The 24477-nt window shown below is 30.8% G+C and overlaps 2 protein-coding genes across 6 annotated transcripts in view; one reads left to right on the top strand and one right to left on the bottom strand.

Moving 5' to 3' along the window:
* The first annotated feature begins 1943 nt into the window (after window positions 1-1943).
* Window positions 1944-20947, top strand: LOC143236193 (ADP-ribosylation factor-like protein 6-interacting protein 1). Its single transcript, XM_076474485.1, has 6 exons — window positions 1944-2095; window positions 5567-5715; window positions 7036-7155; window positions 12027-12144; window positions 15960-16044; window positions 19182-20947. The coding sequence occupies exons 1-6, from the start codon at window positions 2033-2035 to the stop codon at window positions 19295-19297; spliced, it is 651 nt and encodes a 216-aa protein (XP_076330600.1). The 5' UTR covers window positions 1944-2032; the 3' UTR covers window positions 19298-20947.
* Window positions 20948-22780: 1833 nt separating this feature from the next.
* The window catches only part of LOC143236191 (putative flavin-containing monoamine oxidase A), a 34101-nt gene continuing 32404 nt past the window's right edge, over window positions 22781-24477 (bottom strand). For 4 of the 5 annotated variants that reach the window (XM_076474480.1, XM_076474484.1, XM_076474482.1 and 1 more), the window contains one exon: window positions 22781-24009. In XM_076474480.1, the coding sequence (XP_076330595.1) occupies window positions 23739-24009 (271 nt within the window). In that variant the 3' untranslated portion in view covers window positions 22781-23738. The remainder of the gene's footprint in view (window positions 24010-24477) is intronic. The other variant, XM_076474481.1, reaches the window with a different exon arrangement.

Here is a 24477-nt window from a genome sequence, read left to right as displayed (position 1 = left end):
CAATTAAAAAACAGAGAAACTTAATACACTGCTACCCAAAATCTTAAGGCCAATGAACATAAAGAAAAAATATGCATTTTGCGTTGTTAGACTCAACCACTTATTTAAGTAGAGCTTCGAAAGATGAAAATAAAAAAAGGGAAAATAAAAATAAAAAACTTTTTTAGCATTAAATAGGGACAATATGAACACTAAGAAATTAACCTAAATACTAGCTGGCAAAAAAGTTTAAGACCATATTGAAATGAAGCGTTAATCAGTGAACATGTAACAAAATTTAGTCACTTGTGTTCAAGCATTAGCGTTGTCAACATCTTCCACTGACATCTTATGTGATAGTGATACATTGGGTAAAAACATGGCAAAAACAAAAAAGTTGACAGAGTTTGAACATGGCAGAATTGTCGAGCTGCAAAGCAAGGTCTCTCTTAACGTGCTATTGCTGGTGAGATTGGGCGTAGTAAAACTGCTGTTGCAAATTTCTTAAAAGACCCTGAGGGGTAGAACGAGAATTTCAAATGGTCGGCCCAAGAAAATTTCGCCGACGTTGAGCAGGAGGATTCGACAGGTTGTCCGGCAAGACACTAACCGATCGTCGAACCATATTAAGGCCCTTACGGACGCAGAATGTAGCTTAAGAACAATAAGACGGCATCTTCGAGAGAAAGGCTTTAAAAACCGTAAACGTCTTCAAAGACCACGCCTCTTTCCACATCGCGAAACAGTTCGGTTAAACTTTGTTGAGAAGCACCAAACATGGGACGCAGAAAAGCGGACGAAGGTTTTGTTCTCTGATGAGAAAAAAAATTTAACCTGGATGGTCCAGATGGCTTCCAACGTTACTGGCACGATAAGGATATCCCACCGGAGACATTTTCTACACGACACAGTGGAGGAGGTTCCATCATGATCTGGGGTGTTTTCTCCTTCCATGGAATAATGGAGCTTCAGTTTATACAGGGGCGTCAAACAGCAGCTGGCTACACTGGCATGTTGGAGAGAGCATTCTTATTGACTGAAGACCCTCATTTGTGTGGAAATGACTGGATCTTTCAGCGGGACAACGCTGCAATCCACAATGCCCGCAGGACAAAGGACTTTTCAGGGCAAATGACGTGATTCTTTTGGACCATTCAGCGTGTTCGCTCGAACTGAACCACATTGAAAATGTTTGGGGTGGAGAGCAAGGGAAGTCTATAGAAATGGACGCCAATTCCAATCAGAGCATGATTTTTGTGAAGTCATCTTCACCACTTAGTATTATAATATTCGAGCCAGCATCTGCAAACGCTTATATCGACCATGCCAAAGCGAAAGCTTGTAGTTATTCGCAATGACTGCCGTGCACCTTACTACTGAGACCTCTTGTTGGACATTTCCTACCCTGTTTAGGACTTCTTTTTGACATGATCTTAAAGTTTTGACCAGCTGGTATTTTGGCTAATTTCATAGTGTTCACATTTTCCCTATTGAATGCTAAAAAAGTTTTTTTTATTTTCACATTTGTTACTGTCATCTTTCGAAGCTCTACTCAAATAAGTGGTTGAGTCTAACAATGCAAAATGCATATTTTTTCTTTATGTTCATTGGCCTTAAGATTTTGGCCAGCAATGTATATCCCGGTGAATCAACGGAATGTCTCACTGTTTCAAACCGCGGAAATCGACTTTCGACACCCGTCGTAGGGAAGAACACAGATAACACAATATGTATCTCTACTATAAACAACAAACGTGAAAATATTTATGAAAATAAACGAAAAATATTTCCACTATTACTAAATATAAAATCTATAAAATACGTTTTAGTAACTTTTATAATGGCAATTAAAAATGGTTAAACATACACACACAAATTTAAACTCTATATATTACTGCTAGTTTATTGTGTTCTTATCGATAATTATTGACCAAACAAATCACTAAAATTAAAGCAATTACTTATGCAATTACTTAATATTCCCTTATTTGTTGTGTGTGGCAATGAATATTTGATCGATCTGCCCTTTCTTAGACAACAGTTGCATGACAAAATGGCAGACGAGGTGGACTGTGTTTCTGGTAGCGAGGGCGTTACCCATAAAGCTACAGAGGATGTAAGTTAGAAGTTTTTAATGTAATTTTATAGGCGCAGTTTCTTTTAAAACTTATGTACGTAAATGTTTAAAGTTATTGCTCTTCTAAAATCTATTTTAAGTGCTTTAGGTTGCCATACCATAAAAAAAGAGAAGCTATCACCTTTCGTGTCCTTGTCATTTAGGCTCTGCAGCGCTATGCGAAAAGCTAATTCTGCAGCAGACTCCAGTTTAGAAGCCGTCTCTTTGTTAACATTAGTGCTTAAGTTAAATGCTAATTAATAGAAGGAAGCCTTTTAGCTCGGGGCAATAAGATATAAGGATAGATCTCTGGAAGACGTAGTATTATTCCACAGAATTATATTGGAACTTAAAAGTTACATTTTTCTTTTCCAATTCCAGGGTCTGTGAGAGAAATTTCTAAACATAACATCATCAAAACCTAGACTACAGTTGTTACAATGATAGGATTTGTATATATATAAGTGTCAACAATATTAAATCTTTACCATTTGATAATTTTGTATTGCACATATTTTTATGCCTTCTTTGAAGTGTTATTTCAGCCCTAACTTGTTATGTTAGTTGATTTGGTGTTTCTTTATTTTTTATTGTTACCCAAAATTCCAATTTCAGTTACCATTTTTAGTGAAGAATTAAGCCTTGGTTATTTAATATGTTAGAAATTAATAGTATATAAAGTAAAAATATAATATTTTTGAACAGTTTTAGCAATTTTGATCTCCCTTAGTGAGACAGCAGTAAGTTAACAAACATAAAACATTAGGACCAGGGTTTGAGTCCTTGTATCAGACAGCATATAGCCTACTGTGAATCTGCTATAAAAATTTGATTTGTATGAGAGTTATTATGTAATGTAATGTAATGGCTGTTTTTTATTCACTGCATTATACATAATGTTAGATAACCTATATAACATTTAATCCTTTTTAAATATACATCTAAATCAAAAGAAAAATGATACTTGATTTGCAGAATAATATAAAAGTGTAATATTAATATACAGAAACAAAAGTGACATTTTCATACTATGTTAAAGTATGGTAATATTTTTGAATAAACTATAGTGAAAAGGTTTTGTAAATCTCTGAAGATTTTACTTTAAAAAAAGGGGGGGTAGTTTGAGAAAATTTTATTACCACTAACAATTCTATACCCATGACTGTTGGCTTTGGCAGTGTAGATGTAGTTTGAACTTGTACATAACAATCATTTAGTGTCAAACAAACATTAATTTTCAATATTTGAAGTACCTACCAAATCCCTTTTTTTATATATCTGAGTAACTACAATGAATCATACAGAGTACTTGTAATAACCTTTCTTTTGTATTTCTATTTTTTATGATAAAAATAACTAGGTATGTTACACACACAGAAACATACATAATTTCAAATTCTTCAAGAACTAGTGAGTAAATGTTGAGTACAAGTTTTCCTTTATTTTTTTCTTCCAACTTCAAAAGTAAATGCCAGAGACATAATTCATTGTGTAGGTGAATGTTCTGTATGCTCCGGTAGGCGTGATTGCATACAAGATAAATCTTCTAGAGGTAGCCTAATCATGTTGAGTGTGAGTCATGGTGCATGTTAAATTGAATTTTAAAAGACAAGAACCAATCAAATTTCTAGTTTTCTTAGAAACAGACAGAGCAAGTTCTTGAGTGAACCTTTGTAAAATCGTAATGGTTGTCCTAGCATATATCAGAGAGAGAGAACAACTTGCATGAGTTGCTTCTAAATTTTTTTGTAGTTTTTAAAGACAGTTTATTCAATAGGTATATAAATGAGCACCACTGACAAATTTGTAAGTATGGAGTGGTATGTTTGTATGTGAATATATATTATACTTGGACACTATATTCAAAATCAAATTTTCATGGACTTCAAAAATAGTGGAGGGTTTGAAGTTAAAGCACCCAAATAACATGAGGATAAAAGCATATAAATAACTAGACCTTTTCAGTTTCCTCATGTTTAATAATCATAACAAAACATACAAACATTTTATTTAAAACTTAATATATTTTCCTATAATTCTAATTGAAATCAGAATAATTATTTCAATGTTTCCAATACACATATATAGTTTGCTGTTGATTTGTGAATTTTCATGTGCATTACCATAAGAAACTCTAGTGTTTTAATTAAATACATTGTGGTAGGGAAGAATAGGCTTAGTTGGAAAAGGACATCTTGGTGGTTGATTGTTGTATATCTTTAATTTCAGAACTTATCTCTATTCTCTAATCTTATTTTGATTGTTTTTAAGTTTTATTGGTACATAGGAAAGAGTAATAAATGAGCATTTGTAGCTACAATGTGGCTGCTCATAGAATGGCTGAGTTTTTGGTTTTTTTCAATTAAACTTTTAGCTTGTAACTGTCATTTCTTGACCAGTTTGGTTACAGTTTGAACTCAGGAGGTCAAATTCTTTTGATATATCTGACTACTTCCAAGGTTTCACAGATTAATTTATTCTAATCCTGCCTAAATGAAGTTCAGTGTGAGGATAAATAAAATCAAATTGTGTATACACATACCCCATGCTTGGTATTGCTAGTACACAAAAAATATAACTGATAAAAAGGGGTAAAAAAGTCTCGTGGCTCAATTTACTTGTCTAAAATAATTTCAAGCTATTGAGGATTCTCTCTTGCTCTGACTGGGAGAAATGTGACCAAAGGAGTCCTTTAAGAGTTTGGTTTTTGTTTTTTGTGTGTATATTTTTGTTCATTAGCCTTTAAAATTTTTTGGTGATCCAAAAATGCTAGAAGATAAACCTGTTAATGGTTTCAAAAGTCTTAGTGAATACTCTAGACTATGAAGCAGTAACTTTCATGAATATAAAGTTGTACACTCGAGTGTGAAATGTTTTAAAAGAAGGACAGAATAATGAATACATTATAGGTGTTATTGTCGATAATAACCTGAAACCTACTGAATGTTTAGGTGTGATGAATAAATCATATAGTTTTTGAACTCATTTTTATTATTTTATGTAGTTTTGATTACATGACTACTGAATGAATATTAATGTGCAAAGATGGGTTTATGGCATCATGATGTCTTGTTTGAGTAACTTTGGTCCATTGATCACTGAAAGGATATTAACATGTGTAGAAGTGGATTTGTTGGATGCCATTTGATCTAATTCTACAAGCTGTTAACTTTAACAAACTTTTTTGAGAAATAATTTGTATTGTATCTTTAAAAGCTTACGGAACTATTATTCCTAATTTTAATTTTTCAAATTTCCTTTCAACTCTCAGTGTGTCTACTTGTTGTTTCTTAGACTGTCTGTACACCTTTTCCATAATATTGACACCCTTCTTGTGGTAAGAGACCAACATTCATGCATATATGCTATTCAAGTTGGATTTAATATTTTTTTTAATCATCAGTTCAGTGTTACAGAAGTGATAATTTTTTTGTTCTCTGTAAAAGTATAGGCAATAATATCTCTTGATAGTGTCTTACCAGTGGAGATGACCAGGTGAAAGACATTAAACGAAGACTGGAGAGCTGGAGAGAAGTACTTGTACCATTACATTCATTCTTGGTTTGGAAACAGTACTATTTCCCTGCAGTTCTTGCTGGTGTGGTTACTTTGATATTTATGTGAGTTTCACTTGTATCTCGTATGTTATCTTTACTCGTGATCACAAATGAATATTAATGTAACTCATTTTAAATGTGGTTTGTGCATATTACTGTAAAAACTATTCTGATTAATAGTCAACATTTTTTAATTAGTTACGACACTTGGATGGATTTGAAAAAAAAAAGATAAAACGGTAAAAAAAATATTCCTTTTCAATGGTTTATCTGAATTCCTATTTATATATTATTATACTAATTTCTTCATTTTTAAGGTGAAAATATGAAATATATTGTTTAATAAAACATGAGCCAAAGGTATATGCTGAACTTCTGAATGTAGCAAGTTTCAAAGCATCTTTTAGCTATAGAAATTTTCTTGCATCTTGGGAGACTTGTATATTTAACACCTCCCATGTTGCTTTTGATATAGTTTTCTTTCTTTGTATCTCTCTCCAGTATTCCATCTTTTTAAGTGCATGTTTAGCATTAATCTAGTTTTATGATGGCTGTAAATTTATTGCTATCATTGAATGGGTTTTTAAAATGTACTAAAGTCTTGAGCACCAACTGAACCATTGACTCAATATAAATGGTTTTGTACACTAGTATATACTGTATTGTGAGAATGCTAGTCTTGGTTTGTTATTTTGTTTGAAATGACAGATCTTGAAGTATTACAGTAAAACTTCTGAGCATGGTGAATCAGCTGATTTTCTTGATTGTTGTTTTTTAAAAAAAAAGTATATTTTACTGAATATTTGTACATGTTTGTTTTAAGAAACTGATGCCTCTGTACCAGTAAGTAGACAATTTTAGGAAGTTTGCATCTTCTATTCAAGTGTCAATGTGAAATCATAACTTGCTCTTTTGTGGGTGGGTGTTTACCTGTCTGGAGATCGTAATAGTTCATTCTCCAAGAAAACTAAAAAAAAGCAACTAAGAATACATGTAATTTATAATGGTTTGACTCATTATTATACCTCCTATTACACAAGTCTTTTACAATTTACAAATCTTCAGAATTCCACACCTTGAATTTGTAAAATTACTTGCATGAAACTATCTCCAGTTTTATATATGTAAAAACGGCTCATTTGGGTTGAGAAAATTTTTTACGTTGAGGAGTGAACAACGTTTCGACCTCCTTCGGTCATCGTCAGGTTATACTAGAAGAATGGCTTGTTAAAATTTCATTTTTGTGACTTTTGTGTGTGTGTGTGTGTGTGTACTAGAAGACAAAAGGTTAACATTTATTTTGAGGATTTCTAGTTACGAGTCTGTTTGTTAGTTTGAATATTTCTTCACCTGTTTTTTTTTTTTTTAATTTGTCTATTTTAGTCTTTTGTGGTACTTTGAACCGTCTGTGTGCACTAGCCTTGCTGTAACTGGTATTATTGCTTGCCTCTTGGATTATGCTGTACCCATTGTTATTGTGAACTTCTTTGATCCAGCAAAGTGGTAAGTAAGAGAGGTTTTCTTTAGTTTTAAATTTGCAGTTGATCTATAAGTAAGGCTGTTAGGTTTTGTTAAGTATTTGACAAAGTGAGTGTCACTTCTGTTACTCAACACTATTAGCATAATACATATGGTTTTTACAGTACTTTTTGCAAGTATATCAAAGTAAATTTAAAGAAATCCAATAACTGGACGATTTTTGGCAAGTTAACTTTTTTTTTTTCTGCTTAACCTTGGTAAACTGATAAACGAAGAAAATGTAAAAGAGGTTATGAGATGATTTTTAGAGAAAATATTGGGAAATGTGGTTTGCAAGTGCCATGTTCTTGTTGTATGAGTGCACTTTCTAGTATTGTATCAAATTGTGTGCTGGTGACTTCTCTATAACTAAAGAGGAGAAGAAACTACAAGACAGGCAAGGAAAAGACAAATGTTTTTAGAAGGTAAGAATTAACTCTCTCCATAGGTGTATCCTTTTCTGCACATCACAAGTTTTCACCGAGTTACATTCAAAATTTAATTAAACTGCTTTCTTATCATGGTATATAAATAAACTTGACACATAGAAATGTAGCTAATAATCCAAGTTTTAATATTATATGCATTTTATTTTCTTAATTTTATAAGAGAATATTTTAAGGAATTTCAGAATGTTCCCTTATATAGGAATTATGAAGTTTACTGTCTAGGTATCCTTCTTTTCTAATAATTTACCATCACTCAAGAGATATGAAATTTTATATAAATTACTTATAATGTTGTCATTGCTGATACAATGCATAATATTTATAGCTTTCAATCTTGGTTACAGAACAGTAAAATATAAGCTCAGACCCACCTGTCGTATCCTCTCTTTTGTAAATTGTTAATAGTTTTCTCTGATGTTTAATATCGAAAAGCAACAGGAAACCAAAGTTTTAATATATCAAATGATATATTCTTTAACTTTGCTGTACAGAGAATTATCTATTTTACTTCCAGTTTAAACTTTATTCCCATGGGAAACAAATCAGTGAGCTTAGCTGAATTCTTAATGGCTCTTTTTGCATAGTTAGAAAGCTAAAAAAACTGATAGTTGTTGGACATTGTCTGCTTGTTGCATGCTGTTTTTTGTTATTTATATTTTTGTATTATTTAATTGAATAAAAACATTCAGTTAAGTAGTACGATTAGTATAAAAAGTAGGGGTAAGTTTCATAAACAGTTGATAGTGAAGAAAAAGAAGACACAGATATTTCATTTCTTGTCTTTCATGTGTATTTATTATTTTTTATTATAAAAGTAAGTATAATGTGAAAACTAGAAAATTTTTATGGTAGATTTGGTAGAATAAATATTAATCACAATAAAAAGAGATATTTATATATTTACAAGATATAATTGCAAGTTGCCAATGTATTATGCAGTTTTATAGGGTAACGTGAGTTGCATGTTCAGTGACTTTCAAATTGTGTGGTAAGAATATTAGTTGCACAATTCAAAGAGCAGTAAAACAATAAAACTTGAGTATAAACAGATGTATACTGTAATGAATTTATAGCTGTTTAGGATAACATCATGTTACAATTTGTTGTTCCAGAAAAAAAGGGTGTAATTGAGGTTTATTTCAAATTTTTTAGTGGTTACAAAGTCGGTCAAATTGGCCAATGTTAATAGCTAGAGTACAGAAAATAACAAATATAGTTTTACTGAAAAAAATGCTTGAAATTTATATAGGAAGTTTATTTTTTTAATTACACAAATAAAATTTAGGTTTTTCAGATGAAGTATATTTTAAATATTAACACAAATATTACTTTGCTTCCTGAGTAGTTAATGTTTTGACTCCATATATTCGTGAAGAAATTTTAGTGAAAATACTTTATTAAGAATTTGTTTTTTGCCTGTAAATGACTTAATTCTTACTGGAAGCTTGCAAAATTTTGTATAATGATAAATAGAAGGTATCATAAGTTGTATAAAAACAATTTTCAGGTCAAATTTTTATATCATATATTATGTAAACATACGTCACCTGTAGAGCTGACCTCAAGGCAAGGCAGTTGCATAGAGCAGTTTGCTATGGGAGGACATGCATAATAACTTTAAGTGATTTGTGAAGATTAATTTGCAGCACCTCAAAACTATATACAATTGGATAAGGACTATACCACAATATTCTATTGGACAATTTTCAAAATTAAAGATGATTTTATGCACCACTAAGCTTGTTTCAAAATGTTTTGTTCCAGGTATATTTTGATATATATAACAGTAGCATGCCTAAGTAAGGTAATTGTATCTTTCTATCTTCTGTTTGTTTCACTGTGAACTTCTAAAGTACAGTAGCAGATTTGTGGTTTTCATCAAATGAAATTTTGGTCAAGATGAGACAATATTCCAATTTTTTAATAGACATTCAAAGTCCATGCATTGAAAGGCTTTGTTATTATGAGATGTACATGTTTACTGTTTATTTTAAAACTTTGGTATAACTAAATACTCTGAGGGGTCTTGCACTTTGTCAGGTTTCCCACCATGACTAAGACTGGCACTGCTTATGTGAGCCACAAGATAAAAGCCACCACATGATGTATCAACATCTGGGCTGGGACAATCATCTCACTGTTTGAATGCTATAAATACAGTACCAACTTCAACTGTAAGGTCATTCTAAACTCAGGGCATCAGTCACATTAAAAGCACTGTAATTAATCCTTTCCACATCTCAAGTGGTTTATATGGTAGCTATGAAGGCTCTTCACTGCATTCAGTCTTTTCCCCATTTGTCAACATCTATTGTGTCCAGTTATTTCTTATATCTGTTATCCTTTGCAAGTGATTTTTATAAAGTCTTTGTCCATAACTTTTTGTTCAATTGTCATTTAGCCCATTGTATAACCAGCTACACAATCTGTTGAAACTGATATTTGATTGATTGTTATTCATTTCTCTTTTTCTTAATGTCTCTTTTATAATCAAGCCACCTGATCTTAGTTATCTTTCTTAATCAATGACTCAAAACTTCTCTGTGTATTCTATTTCCTCTGATCACTAATGAAGTTTAGACTTGCAGGTTGAATTATCAAACATGGATGTATTGTGTTTAAAAATATAGTTTTAGCTTTAAGTGTAATATGCAACTTCTTTTATTTTACTTATGCATACATCATTATATAAGTACAGGTAAATGTTCCAAAATACTTTCCTAAAACATTTCCAACATGGTAAAGTTTCATTACTTCCTGGAGGAAGGCCTGTCAAATCCACAGGTTTCATTTTTTGCACTAAAAATTAGTTAAATTGCACAAAATGTACCACAAATGTTTTAACAAATTTGTAGTTTTTGTATTGGAGGAAAAAAAAATCATAATTGAGTGCTTCAGATTTGAAAATCACAGTATAAGATGACAACAGGAGTTGTACTTATTACTAGATTACATGAGTACAATTTAATAATTCATTAGTCATTGATGTTTAGGGGTAAAAATGAATTTCTCATTTTTGAATGGAAAATTTGACCTGCATAGGACTAAGGTTTTATAGATGAATGTGTGTGTGCATCTGTGGTTGACAGTTAATCTGTCTTTCTGTACACTGTCCCACTAAAAGATGCATAACAGTTTTAAATATATTGGATGAGTACCAAAAATATTTCCTTTCAATGGCCAAGGTTAGAAAAACAAAAATATAGATAACTCGCTATGATCTTATAATCGGATCAGAACGACTAGTAACAAGTTTACACTATTTTGTTTAAAGCTCACCCAATGTAGTGCTTAAATATTAAGAAATGTCACTTCAGAATAGTCTTAAAATACTCATTTGGCAACTATTTCTCAGTCAGATTAGGATATGATCAACTTTCTTTTAAAGTTTTACAAATGTGTGTGACCTCACAACAGTGTGACTTGTGAAATGTGTCATTGCCAAAATACTATTTCAAAACATGAAGTAGAAAAGTGTTGTAAGGAGTCATTGTCTGTTTCCTTGCATCATTTTGAAAGCACAGCTTCTCCCCATTACAATAATTCTTAGTTGAATAGTTTATTTTTCTCAACTCTGGTACTGTGTGAAGTATCTACTTTAAGTTAACCAATAAAATCGTAGGTTAGCTTAAATTGCTTCTAGAAATTTGAAACATTTTTATTGTAATTCCACAGAGTTTACTGGTAGACATCAGTATAGTCTATGGTAGTGATTAAAAAGAAAATGTGTAGTTTCTTATTCAGGTGATGACAATAATTAAAGTGTTGATGTTATTTTTGTTTCAAATTAACCAGCTAACAATTATATAATGTTTACGTTTAATATCTTCACTAATTTTTGATACAAACTTATTAACTATATATTCTGTAATTACATTTTTAATGAAGATGTATAGTTTTACACTTGGGTAACCTAATGTAGAATCAGTCCTTTTTGAACAAGTAGAATGACAAGTAGAATGTCCTTTGGGACAAGTAGAACGATTAGAATCAGTGGGACCGTATTAGAATCAGTCCTTCGTGGGACAAGTAGAATGTTTACGACGGATTAGAATCAGTCCTTCGTGGGACAAGTAGAATGTTTACGACGTATTAGAATCAGTCCTTCGTGGGACAAGTAGAATGGTTTACGATGTATTAGTAACTAAAAACTTCATACTAGTAAACAACACCTAAAAACATTGCAATCTGTTTTAAAATGCATCAAAATAATAACCTACCTAATGGTTTATAATCTGAGATGCTGTTAAGTCTTAATGTAACAGGTACTGGACTGTAATTATTTTACAAAAACATTGTAGTTAAAAATATAACCAAATAAAATTTATAAATTTAATTTGTCTTGGAAATAATATTTTGATATGTTCAATTTATGTATGAAGAGTAAATCTGAAACTGTCATTACAGGACAGGAGTACAAGAGAAAAAGTATGAAGAGATCTGTGAGTCCATCGTGGAGGCACAGAAGCAGATTTGTGATTTGTGGGACTCTTTCTTGCAACTGAGGGACTCAAAACCAAATGTGGTAACACTTTTTTTTTATTGTTATAATATAGACATACTAAGTTTTGTAGTAATTTAACATAACAAACTTCTTTACATCCCATGTTAGCTCTTTGAGACTTGAATGTTATAGTAAAGCAATCCTGGAAAGTTAGATAAAGACCTAGTGTGTGTCTTTACCATGGGGATAAACATAACTGTTTATAATATGAAGCAAGAATAAAAATGTTGGTTAAAGTAATATAAGTATGTTATTTTCATTGTAACTGTTAATATAGTAGTGCCTGTTCTGTGAGATGGATAAGAATTCCCTTTGTTGTACAAGATTGTAATCCATTTTGAAGCCTCAGTTACTAACAATGTACAACTGCCAATTGCAGCAATACTTAACAATGATGGATAGAAATTGTAGGTTCTTAAAGGTTAAAACAAGTTCATTCTGTAATTGCTGTAAAGTCTTAAGTTCTAAGCATAATCAAGGTGCTTCAGTGAAGACAGGTGTTGGAAAATTATAGTTTAGTGATAAAAAAGAGATCAGATAAGCTTGTGTCCATTTATCTAAGTATGGAGTGAAATCAAATAGAGGTTTTATAGTTATTTCTTTAGGAAAAAAGTTCAGAGTTTCTGCAGAGAAGTGTGGTTACCTATGAAGGTCTAGTCTCTTCTGTATATAATGTACCTTTTTATTGTGATGTATACCTTTAAATAGGTAATTAGTTTCATAAGAATGTAGATAAGTTTGGTATGAAGTTAGTGTGATTTAAAATTCCCCTTGATGTTTGAGGTTTATTTATTAAAAAAAAAAAAAAAAAAAAAAATATTAGGAATTCAAAACTTTGATAGGTTTTATTTCTTGACAGAGAGGTGGAGGGTTGTAGTTCTTGCTGTTGATTTTATTAGACCATTATAAGTAGACATTAAATTAAAATTTCCCAGACATTTTATTATCTTTTTATGAAATGTAGAATTTATTAAGTACTGTTGAATATAACACATTGTCCTGGCAAAGCATGATTGGTAGCATATGTAACATTACATCAGTGTTTTTTTAGATGTGTTTGAACTGACCCTATACTATGGGTTGTTTGTAAGAATGAATGTAATAGTGCATAAACTTCCACTTGTTAGGTATTTCTTTCAGTATTAGAACTCAAAGTTGGCTGGGAATACAGCATACAAAGTCTTGGTCAAATACACCAGTTATTATGACTCCTTTAAAAAAGTCATTTAATTAAAACTTTGACTCTGCAGAGATTCATCTAAAATTTTTTTTAACCAAGTAGACCTTATGACAAACCACGAATAGAGTTTCTCAAATTTATGAACACTTCAGCTGTGTATAGTCCAGAAATGTTAACACTGTGAATGCCTGGAAAACAAATGTTTAGCTTGAAGACGTGCTGATGTACAATGTATACAGCACATGTGACCTATCATGCCTAACAATCGGTGTGTACATGTAAAATAACTTGATAGGTATTTTGGTTTGAAAACTTTCAGGTCCAGAAGGGGCCTTAAAGATAACCAAGGACAGTCAGAAACTATAATTTTCTATTTGCCCTGCTCACATAAAACTAGAAACAGCGAACAAGGCTGTAAAGAAATTTAAGTTTTCATTTTTTTTTAATGTTTTGATAAAGTGTTATTTTTGAAGATGCAAGAATGATCACAAGTATAGTTGGTGAGTAAGGTGAACAAGGTAAGTTCACACCATGTAGTAAACTAAGACAGTGGAGAGCTGGAGACAGGAAGTTCATTGAAAGAAAGAGAGGTTGATACTGTAAATGAAAAGAGACTACTTGCTGTACATGAAGACTGAAATATAAAAAGTCTGTGTTGATGAAGCAGGCTGCAGGTGATATGATTGAAGGAACCATGAATGTCATGAGGATATCCAGTTCAAGATTAACATAAGTTGTATAAATAAATGTTAATTAGGGTCTGAAGTGATTATTGATTCATGATAAGTGATAAATATATCTAAAACTAGCAAAGGCTTTAATTTATTAAATTGTTGGCAAAATATTAAGTAGCATTGGTTGAATTAATGCATAAAAATGTAATTTAAACATTGAATATGAAGTGGACTGGTTCTTCTCAGGATGGAGATATTAAGATCCAGTGAAAATTATGCCATGGGGGGACAACAGGAGTACCCTGAGAAAACCCACTTCACTTCTCAGGCACTGAATATTATACTTGATCAGTGTCTGAACTTGTGATTAGTAATTTTATTTCCTATTTTGAAAAGGCTGTAGCTTGGGATTTTGAGAGGTTGAGAGCTACAACACCACTTGCTGCACAAGTTGTAGTATGCAGGCTGCTAAAAATATTCCAGATAGTAATATCTGTATATCGAGACACAGGTGTATGGTTTAAGGAAGGTAATAGGATATTGACAAAGAGGTTGTATATTGTTGGGCTTAATACTCACTCTTGGGGAATTGTGGCTTTCAATGTGAAGAGCATGGTGGTCACATTGTTAATTTTAACTTTAGCTATTCTCAGTTAGAAAGTTGTATATCCAATATACAGTAGTGATGGGTGCATGACTATCAATTAGTCAAAAGCAAATCTAGGTGATTGAAATAAGAAATAATTTCATTATTTATTTCAGTACAAAAAGGATAGTAAGTTTAACTCGTCACCACCTAAACCATTTTTAGAGATTTGTATGTTTTCATTATGTTGCTAATTTAAGGATTTTGCTTATTACAAATTCTAGTTCATCAATAACTAATTAACAGTTGTTTTAGGATGTCAAAGAAATGGTTTCTATGGATGTAATGGTAATGTAAATTATATTTTTCCACCTCTCCTTCAAAAGTGTTTGACACTTTCTTGACAGGTATATCAGATGGTAATGGTTTATATGGAAAGAAGTATATTAAAAGGTTTTTTTTTCATTATTAAATGAAACTGTTTTAAAGGAAAACACAAAGTTACTGTTGCATCATGCTTTAGAGAGAAATTAAATGTTACACATGAAATAATGATCATTTAAGTGGTCTGAAAAAGTGAAATGATTTGACTTGTGTTTTTGTGAAATATGAGTTCACAACAAAATAAATTAATGGGTTTAGCTTTAGTTTCCTTTCTATTTATGTAATATCCTTCATTTGTTTTTCACTTATTTTTTCTAACAACTTCCATAATGTAGTACATTTTACAATGATCTATAAAATTGTTCCAGAGATGTTATGTTTCTTGCTAGAAAACGGTACAGGGTCAGACAAGAAAGACACATAGACTATTTAATATTGTATTAATTATGGATCAGTTGTGTAGCTTTTATTTTTGCCTTTTTGTTAATTTTCATTAAAATATTGAAAACTCTGTTAAATAAAATAAATCTTATACAATTTGTAGAGCTTGCAATGAACTTAAGCTACAGAGGAGTATTAGTTGAATTCTGAAATATTGTGTGACCTTCATAAAAATCTAAAGTGGTTATGGTTGTTAGAAATAAATTTTTCAAATTTTTGTTTAACAGTTATTCAAGTTCCAACTTTAATCATGTATTGTTTTAGAGCTTGAATATGAAATTTTGTTTCAATAAATTCACATTTATCTGTGTTAATGTTAATTTCAAGGTTTATTATTTATCTGTTTTTGATATGATTTGTGATACTATTTAATACAAATTAAAATTCTTTTTTTTTAACCATATATCAACAGTTAATGTAGATTTTATTTTTTAACATATTTCAAGAGGAAAGTATACCAAACTTATTTCTTAAAATAGGTACAACTTCTTGCTTTCTCCAACCCTGTAACCAAATGATTTCAAATTGTAATTTATAGTTATTGGTGTTCACATGAATTTTGTATTTCCAGTACTTTGTGAGTATGCTGACATTTCTGCTGACCTTGGCTTGGATAAGTAGCCTGGTAAATAATCTGTTCCTCACATTCTTGTTAGGTGAGTGAATAAATATTATCTGAGGTTTAATTAATCTTTCTTTGAGTAACACAATATCTTGTACTCACTGGCTGATATTTGACTGAGCTTAATAACTTAGTTTCAGTTGATGTTTACTTTTTTATCATAAATTAGCTTGAACTCTTACACACTTTGACCACAAAATAACCATAACAGTTTATATCCTCTAACTTTGTTTCTTCAGAAACGTTGACTAGATTTTATTAAGCATTGCAAGTATTTTCTGAACAAATTATTTTAGTTTTTTACTAAAAAGATTTTTCCGTGAATATATGGAGTGAGTGTTGACTGCTCAGAGTGCAAAGTTAATTATTTACCATGGGTGGGTTGATTCCATTCAGTCTATATTCCCGGAAAGTAACCATAAAACAGTATTACTGTAACTTTTTAAAATGTACACATATATTCATGAGATTTTAGAGATAAGTAAATGTTACAAACATTCATACACAAAATATCAGATTATTAAAATGAGATTTAAGGATTTTTAATTAATTATTTGCTTTTTTTTTCAAATGTTCACTATCCAACATGCAAAGTAATTTTGATTTTATGATTTTAAAATACTTTTATGCATCAGAAAATTTTGAGATTTTATCTGTGAGATCTCTGTAACCTTCAGATAATTATCAAACATTTTTTTTAGAAAATAACTGTTGTATCTCCATCTGTATTGGTTGATTTGACCAACTATGTCACCACCATAAAAATTAGGAAATGGATATAAATAATGTTTTTTTATTCTAGAATGGCTATACATTAGAACATAAAAAGACATGTTTAGTCTAAGTAGCTTAAATCTTGTAATGTTATAAAGCTGTGTGTATATATAGTCTATTTATTTTATTGACCTTCCAATAGTGTCCCACATTAAAGAAGTTGCAGTGACTCCCTGAACATGCAATCATGTTATATTCAGTAATGTAGAACTGGCCTCTACAAAGTGGCCTGTCATCTGTGTTTTAGTGGACTGGTATTTTGCAAAATAGTCACATTTCAATTATTATACATGTTTGTGTATTATAAAAATTAGAGAAAACAATGATCTCTTATAAACTTTTCTACTCATTTCTTTGCTTGTAGTAATTTGCTAAGCCTTGTCAAATTTCATGTATTGAGATGTAAAACAGTATTTTCAGGTTTTATATATGCATTTTGAAATAACAACAATTGCAAATTACTATATCAGTACCACAGAATTCTGCTACAATTTATCAGGTACAACTAAACTTTATTTGGGTTTTAAAAGAAGTGTAGTTAGTTTGTTTTTTTTTAGCTCCATAATGCCATAACCTATTTATTCAATTCCACCATGAATAGAAAGGTATCTCTGCATAAATATTTCCTGGAGGCTGACATGACCTAGCTTGGGACATTGAGCTAATTGATTGGTTATACACATGTCAGAGTAAAATAGGTGTACATAAGCAAATATTATGGATGGGACTACCATGGTTGATTCACTTATAATATTTCAGCAAATAGAAAAGATAGATAGCTTATCAGTATTAGTTTGAGTTTGTAATTCATAAGAAACTATAGGGTTTGTATGTGGGCATCGCAAATATCTAATTTGAACTGATACTACATTCAACATACCATACACAACTACAATTTGATCCCAAACTTATTGGAATACATTCACAATACAGTGGTTCAATAAGATTTTGAATGTACATCTACAAATGTGATGACATGCCCTTTGACCTCTGATTATGGAAAGACTCATCTGAATAGGTTTTGTAGTTTGAGTAAGTAATGTCTCCAGTATTTTCAGTCTTATTTCCTTACTTTTTTACTATCCCTAAATGTAGGTGGTTGTTTTTTAATTTCCAATTCTGTATTTATCTTGTAAGTATAATAAATTTAACTTTTTAAGACTCTTAAACTGGAAAGGAAACACAGTACTTCTACTGAAAACAATGTGACATTGCATACCATTTGATAATCTGAAACTTTGTTTCTTATTGGTTAAAGTGGTATAAAATGTGACTGAATTACTGACGTGTAAAAGAAAGTATGTGACAGTTGTGTGTAATAAGTGGGCCTTGATTGTAGTTTGTCTTCATAAACAAAGACTGAAGGCTATAAAAATTATACTTTGTATTATTATTATCTATATTTAGTGATATACATTAATCTCTGTGCTTCAGAGAGAATTTGTAAATAAATTAGATGTGCAATACCTAGAAACAAAATGTTATTATCTTCTTATAATAGGAGATTGAGGATTTATTTAAGTATTTTGTTAAGTTAAAAGTTTGTATAATTTGATTTATTAACTCTGTGTTGATTCTAAGCTTACTAGTATATATTAATAAAACATTTTAAATTTTGAATGTAACTGCAAAAGATCTTCACCTACCTGTAATAAGAGGGTTAACAACTTTGTGTATGATGGAACTACACTAGAAAGCTAGCATGGTACTAAACAAGTTGCATTTAATTTTCTGATCATTTAACTGATTAATTGTATTTCACTGATAAAAAATGATAACAATCCTTACTAAGTTACAAAATGTGTATGATTAGAATCATTCCAAGTGGCTGTTTTGATTGGAAATTCCATTTAGTTTTCAACCAAATAGTATGTTAAAATGTAGAATCTCTAAAAATGGTTATTTGTGAGTGTTGAAATATAAGTTTGAAAACATGAGAGGTGGTAATGATTTACATTTCACCCATTTTTCATTTTTAAAATTGTATATCTGGGAATTGAAAACAAAATGTATGATATGAAAGTTTCTGTATTAGAGATTTGTTATTAAGAGTAACATTCTTGTGGTTTTATTGTAAAAAAAATTAACATGACAAGAGAAAAGGCTTAATTTGGCCAGTTTGTAATCCTCTTTAGTATTACTATAAACTATTAGGTGTTTTTTATTACTATAAATTTGTTATACGGACTACTACTAAGTTCATATACCTTTAGCAAATATGTCAAATTATTTAATGACCAAAAGTGTGTGAAATATAAAGCAAAACTGACAAGTTCAAATAAGTAAAACTATGTTATTTGTAGTGAATTAAGGTATTCAGTATCTTTACGTGGTTATTGTACTATGAAAGTTTGAGAACCTATGCTTTAACCAGATTTGTTTATTTCTGTTTTGTAGCTTTGACTGTGGTGATGTATCCAGGACTGAAGCATCATGGAATAATTGATAAGTATGTCACTGAAGGCATACAGCAACTGAAGACCACAGTTGGCCAGAAATTGAAAAGGAACTGAGAAGATGGATGCTTGCTGCTCTGCCTTGAACAACCATTGGTGTAGCAGCATTTCTGGGTTTCAGGGGGCTTGGAATATTTTCTTTGCCAGCTACTGTACATCAAAATCATTGTGCTTGTAATAGTGGTAACTATAGCATCAGGGCTAAGCTGTTTTGCAAATTCAGGCTTATCCTTCAAGTGTCTAGCTTCATGAGTATAAACTTTGACTCTTCACTAAAAATTGTCTTGGAATTAAACTTTAAATGTTAATAATTTGCTTTTAGAAGTTGCACTATACAGCTATTGTTTGTTGTTTTAAAACATGTTCAGGTATATTTCACCAAAATAGACATCACAAGTACACCCTTTCTCTTGATAAATTAATGACCTATATGCTGGTCAGTCTTGGTTTTTGTTTCATACTAGTAATACCTATGCGAAGGGTCCTTCTCATCGTAATCGGAATGTTGGAATTTTGTCATCTTAGCTTTGTTTTGTCTCCAATCAAGAACTAATGGTTTGTTAAAAACATTCTAGGAATTTTTCTTAAGGAATTTAAATGAATAACTTTGTTAGTTCCTTTGACTTTTGTAAGCTGTTTTGAAAATGAACTGCAAAGACTAGAAAAACCATGTTTTTGTTGATAAAATGTTATAGAAGCAAAGCCAGATTTCATATCATTTTTCCACTAAATTATTAAACTTCATCCTTTATTTCAAGAAATAATTAAAGATTATGTAATATTTAAAAATTGTAACTTAAGAATGTGTTTTTAAATGTTCAACATTACGTAATAGTGTATTTCTTTAAGCTACCTTCTAAATTGGTATAGGAGCATAGATGGAGATGATTAAACATAGTGTAAGTTATATACCCTACTGATATTTTTCACTTTTTATTTATATACCAGTAAGTCTCAAATTATTTACAGTAAATTAGTGAAGAAAAGATTGTTGTCTTTACAATATTTAGTGATTTTTGTGTAGCTAGGTGTCAGAGCTTTTTATTTCATTTAATGTTTTACAGCTTTTGTTTAAACAAAACCAGAATCCTTGCTGAGTCCACATAACTGTGTTATCTAGTCTCACTTTTGTGAACACAGGTTTTTCTAAGCACTTAAAAGTTTGTTGTCATTAGATACTTGTGATAAAGTAGAAATGTTATTAATGTTTGTTTTGGTCTCTGAACCTCCTCACTTGCCTAATGTGTTGTTACACAACATATTAAGTTGCTATATAAATTCTGTATTGAAAAATATTTTTTGCATAATTTATTGAACTTTTATACAGAAAATGTAATAAGGTTTTATAGGTTTAAACTGTGTCCAGGCATGATATGTTCAGTTATGATATCAAAACTTGCATATTTTTGGAACTTGGTACATGAAGAATGGTAACTATATTAATAGTTTTGGTGAACTGATAGCTTTAAAATCAGTATTGTAAAAGAATTATAACCAAGGCCGAATACAGCATTATTAAATGACTATGCCAGATAATAATGTGACAAAATTAATGTAGCTTTACGAGTCAAATAAAAACAATTATTATACCTTTGTAGAAATCCCAGTGGTATCAGTGCACTGTTTTAATGTAAAAATACTGTATTTCATTGAAACAATTCCTTATTTTAACTCATGTAAAAGGTGAATAAAAACAGTTGTGCTTCATTTGTTTTTGAGAAGTGTTTAATGGTTTAAAACTGAGTAGCTTTAGCTGTGTGCATGTGAATGTGTAACATGATGGCTACAGTAGGTCATTACAAAACAACGTTCAGTAGAGATGTTAAAAAGTAAAAGCACAACCTGCAACTAACCTAATCTTAAAATTGTATTAATATTTAAATCACTATAGGTTCCATGATATGGTTTATATACAAAGCAAAGAAATTGCTTGTGAAAGTCAGTTTTATTTTATTTGATGTTACTTTGCATCATGTTGCTAGTAGTTGTTTGTGCACCTAATCGTATGTAGTACACTATTTCCAACTCTAACTGGGTTCTTCTGATGCTTATCACAAAAGATTGAAGCTCGCATGTTTGAAACTTTTCATATACATGTAGTGTAATACAAACTCTCAAAAGTGTGTATATCACATTTTATTAAGTCACTGGTAAATGAATGCACCCAAAATCCATGGTTGGTATCCACATTTTGAAAGTTTTACTCCTTCAGTGTGTTTGAACAAATTATAACCTAATTGAGATTCCAGGAAACCTAACTTTTACACACACACACACACACACAGTTATCTGGTATATCACTAGGTGATCTAATGTTAGATACACTTTCATTCATGGTAAATGAAAACTGTGCTCAAATTCACTTATGAAAATTGTTATGTAATTGTATGTGAAGGCATGACAAGATGTTTGTTATACCACTAGGGGCCTTTCAGTTGTATCACTTAGCACTGTGATTGCAAGAGCATTAACCCTGGTTTTTCTGCACTATACTTCAGGTAAATGAAAGATTTTAACAGTGTCTACTTGCAATAAATGTAAAAAATCCCATCCTGAGGCTATTTACCTTAAACATATGAGTGATCCCAAAAATACACAACGGATGTTTTGGTAACAAAAAAAAAGACTTCTGTAACATATGAACGTTTGCAACAAGATGGCATCTTCAGCCATAAAATATCAATTTTTTTATGCTGTACACTCGTAAAAGTATGTGGAAGAACTCTACTCAGATGATGTTGCTTTGCTATCAGGTTTGGATGGCTACCAATTTAAACTAAGTTTATAAACCAGTGAGCTTTAATTATTGTTGTTTCATCTTTAGACCAGATCCTCTCTAATATTTGAACTGAGCTGTATGCTACAATGGTTAGAATAAAACTGTAGTTTTATGTAACTGTGTATGTTCCCTTACCTGGTGTGGGTAGCACATGATTTGCTTCTAATTGTATTTAAAATTTACAAAATTATTATCTTGGATGTTAAAGAGTGTTATGGCAAATTGTTTTTATCATTGGAATATGGTATAAAAAATAAAGAAAATTATAGCTGTAAAACAAATTTACTTCTGTCCCATCAAAGGAAAGTAAGTTTTTCTCAGTTAGCAACTATCTTCTGATTGGAAGTGCTCTAATTGGCTGTTGTTTGCTTCTAATTGAGTGATTTTGCAATGATTATTTTGGGTACTTTCAGATGTTTAGGTCAAATCACTAATATAATTTAAGAAAAATATTCATAAAATGTTGACAAAGATTCTATGAACACAATTTATGGTGACACATACTATGTAAATTGGGCATGTTTCAGTTGATTAATCTTGGGGTTCTGATAAGATTAAAAATTACAAGAGGAAGTGTAGTTTGTAGCATCACCCTACATAAACTAGGTAGACATGAATGCTAGGTAGCAAATGAGATGTGAGAACTGTTTACTTTGAGGTGTAACAAAGACAAAATTACCAGAACAGACATTGCATCCAGTACCAAGTGGAATGGTTTGATATTTAAAAAAAAAAAACAAAAAAAACTGAGGTATAGCAAATTCAGAGACTACATAAATTTTATTAAGTTAGATCACAGAAAACTGCATAAACCAGAATCATTCACAGAGCTAGGCAATACATCATAAACTGCTACTGTCTGAAGCAACAGTTTACACAAAATGAAAATTAGATCAGTTTCAGGTCACTGAAGATCACAGTGGGTGCCAATTATCCTCTGAACATTTTAAGAAAAAAACCTAAGGTATAAAGTGTTCAGTATACAAGATTTGGCAAATAAATTCAAGTTCCTTCTTTACTCAGTGAAAATACTTGGTTTTTGTGAACCTTTGGTTTCATACACAAAAACTTCAAAGTGCAAGAATTTTCGTACTACTTGTACTTGAAAGCTTAAATGTCAAATTTTCTTTGAGTTTAACTTATTATTCTGATGCAATGTGTGATAAAGTACTTTTAATATCTTTCTTCACAACATTGACACGAAACAACTGAGAGGTTAGATTTGGTGATACTGTATTATACCAATGCAGATGGTTTTTATCTACAAGCTGAAATTAGATTAAAACCTAAACATAACATGATTTAAAATGTATGCACCAGTGGGCACTATGCCTGTTATATAAATCCTTAACCATCTCACTTAAAAAATCTCAAATACTTAGTCATAGCCATTGTATTTTAAAAGTGAATAATATAGAATATATGAATAATATAACAATTTTTAATTAGTTTTAATGTAACTTTTTAACATTTCTTGTTTATGCTAGTAAGTGGACTCTCATTATTTAGCTAAACACAGTATAAGTCCAGCTATACTTGCAATGATAAAAAACATTTAAAAGTGATATAAAACTAAATTTATATATCTGTTACGCTCAACATTTGCAAACAAACTTATAAAAAATAGAACTTGTATTCAATAATTCCTGCAAGTATTTTCATTATTTTCACATTAATATAAAAACCAACAACTGGGTATTTTGTTAAGAAACCCAAGTCTTATGCAAGGAATGAAAGCTTAGTTTTAATCACCACAGCAACAGCAACTATGCCTAAACCCACCAGCAAACCAAAAAACTTTGCATTAAATGACTTCTGTAAAGGTTTATAATTGCTGGCAGAATTGGGATGAGGTTTGAGTTCATCGGCTGTGAGCAGAAGTGGACGTAAGACACGAAGGACTTCCAGAGCAGCATGCTGGCCTGCACTTACAGCACCATCCATATATCCTATCCAAACTGTTGACATTTCTGTACCAGCCCAATGGACACTGATGGACAGAAATACAAAATTTTTGGATAAATAATAAAAATATATTTATTATTAAACATACTCATAATGCCAGAGCATAATTACTACACCCAGACATATTGTAATTTATACATTAAGGCTATGTGACAAAGTAAAATACACTGACACACACGTCATTTGGATTATATTTTCCTATTGATATTTCATTAAAAATCTGGACTATGTAGTTAAAAAATTGTATCCATTTATAAAAACAAAGATTTTGCATTTAATAAATAAGGTTTTTATTTCTTTCATTTGCCTGCCTTTTATAGGGTGTACCAGAAGTTTGGACTCGTAGAGGAAAGTATACAATTTATTTATTGATCAAGTTGCATGCCATTAACAGCCATACATATATTAAGTCTTCATATACTGTACCATCAGGGTATTTTATTTCCTAAAATATGTACAACTGACATTGAAATGTGTTTAACTTTAAGAATAA

Source organism: Tachypleus tridentatus, chromosome 13 (genome assembly GCF_004210375.1).
Source record: "Tachypleus tridentatus isolate NWPU-2018 chromosome 13, ASM421037v1, whole genome shotgun sequence".
In the NCBI taxonomy this organism is placed as follows: Eukaryota; Metazoa; Arthropoda; class Merostomata; order Xiphosura; family Limulidae; genus Tachypleus; species Tachypleus tridentatus.
Note: the sequence above shows the minus strand (reverse complement) of the source record. Positions and strands in the feature narration are given on the sequence as shown.

Bases quoted from the DNA above. Each gene is read 5' to 3' on its own strand.
- LOC143236193 (XM_076474485.1), top strand. From the start codon at position 2,033: ATGGCAGACGAGGTGGACTGTGTTTCTGGTAGCGAGGGCGTTACCCAT. The intron at 12,145-15,959 runs GTAACACTTTTT...TTGTATTTCCAG, and splicing joins GGGACTCAAAACCAAATGTG to TACTTTGTGAGTATGCTGAC. The intron at 16,045-19,181 runs GTGAGTGAATAA...TCTGTTTTGTAG, and splicing joins GTTCCTCACATTCTTGTTAG to CTTTGACTGTGGTGATGTAT.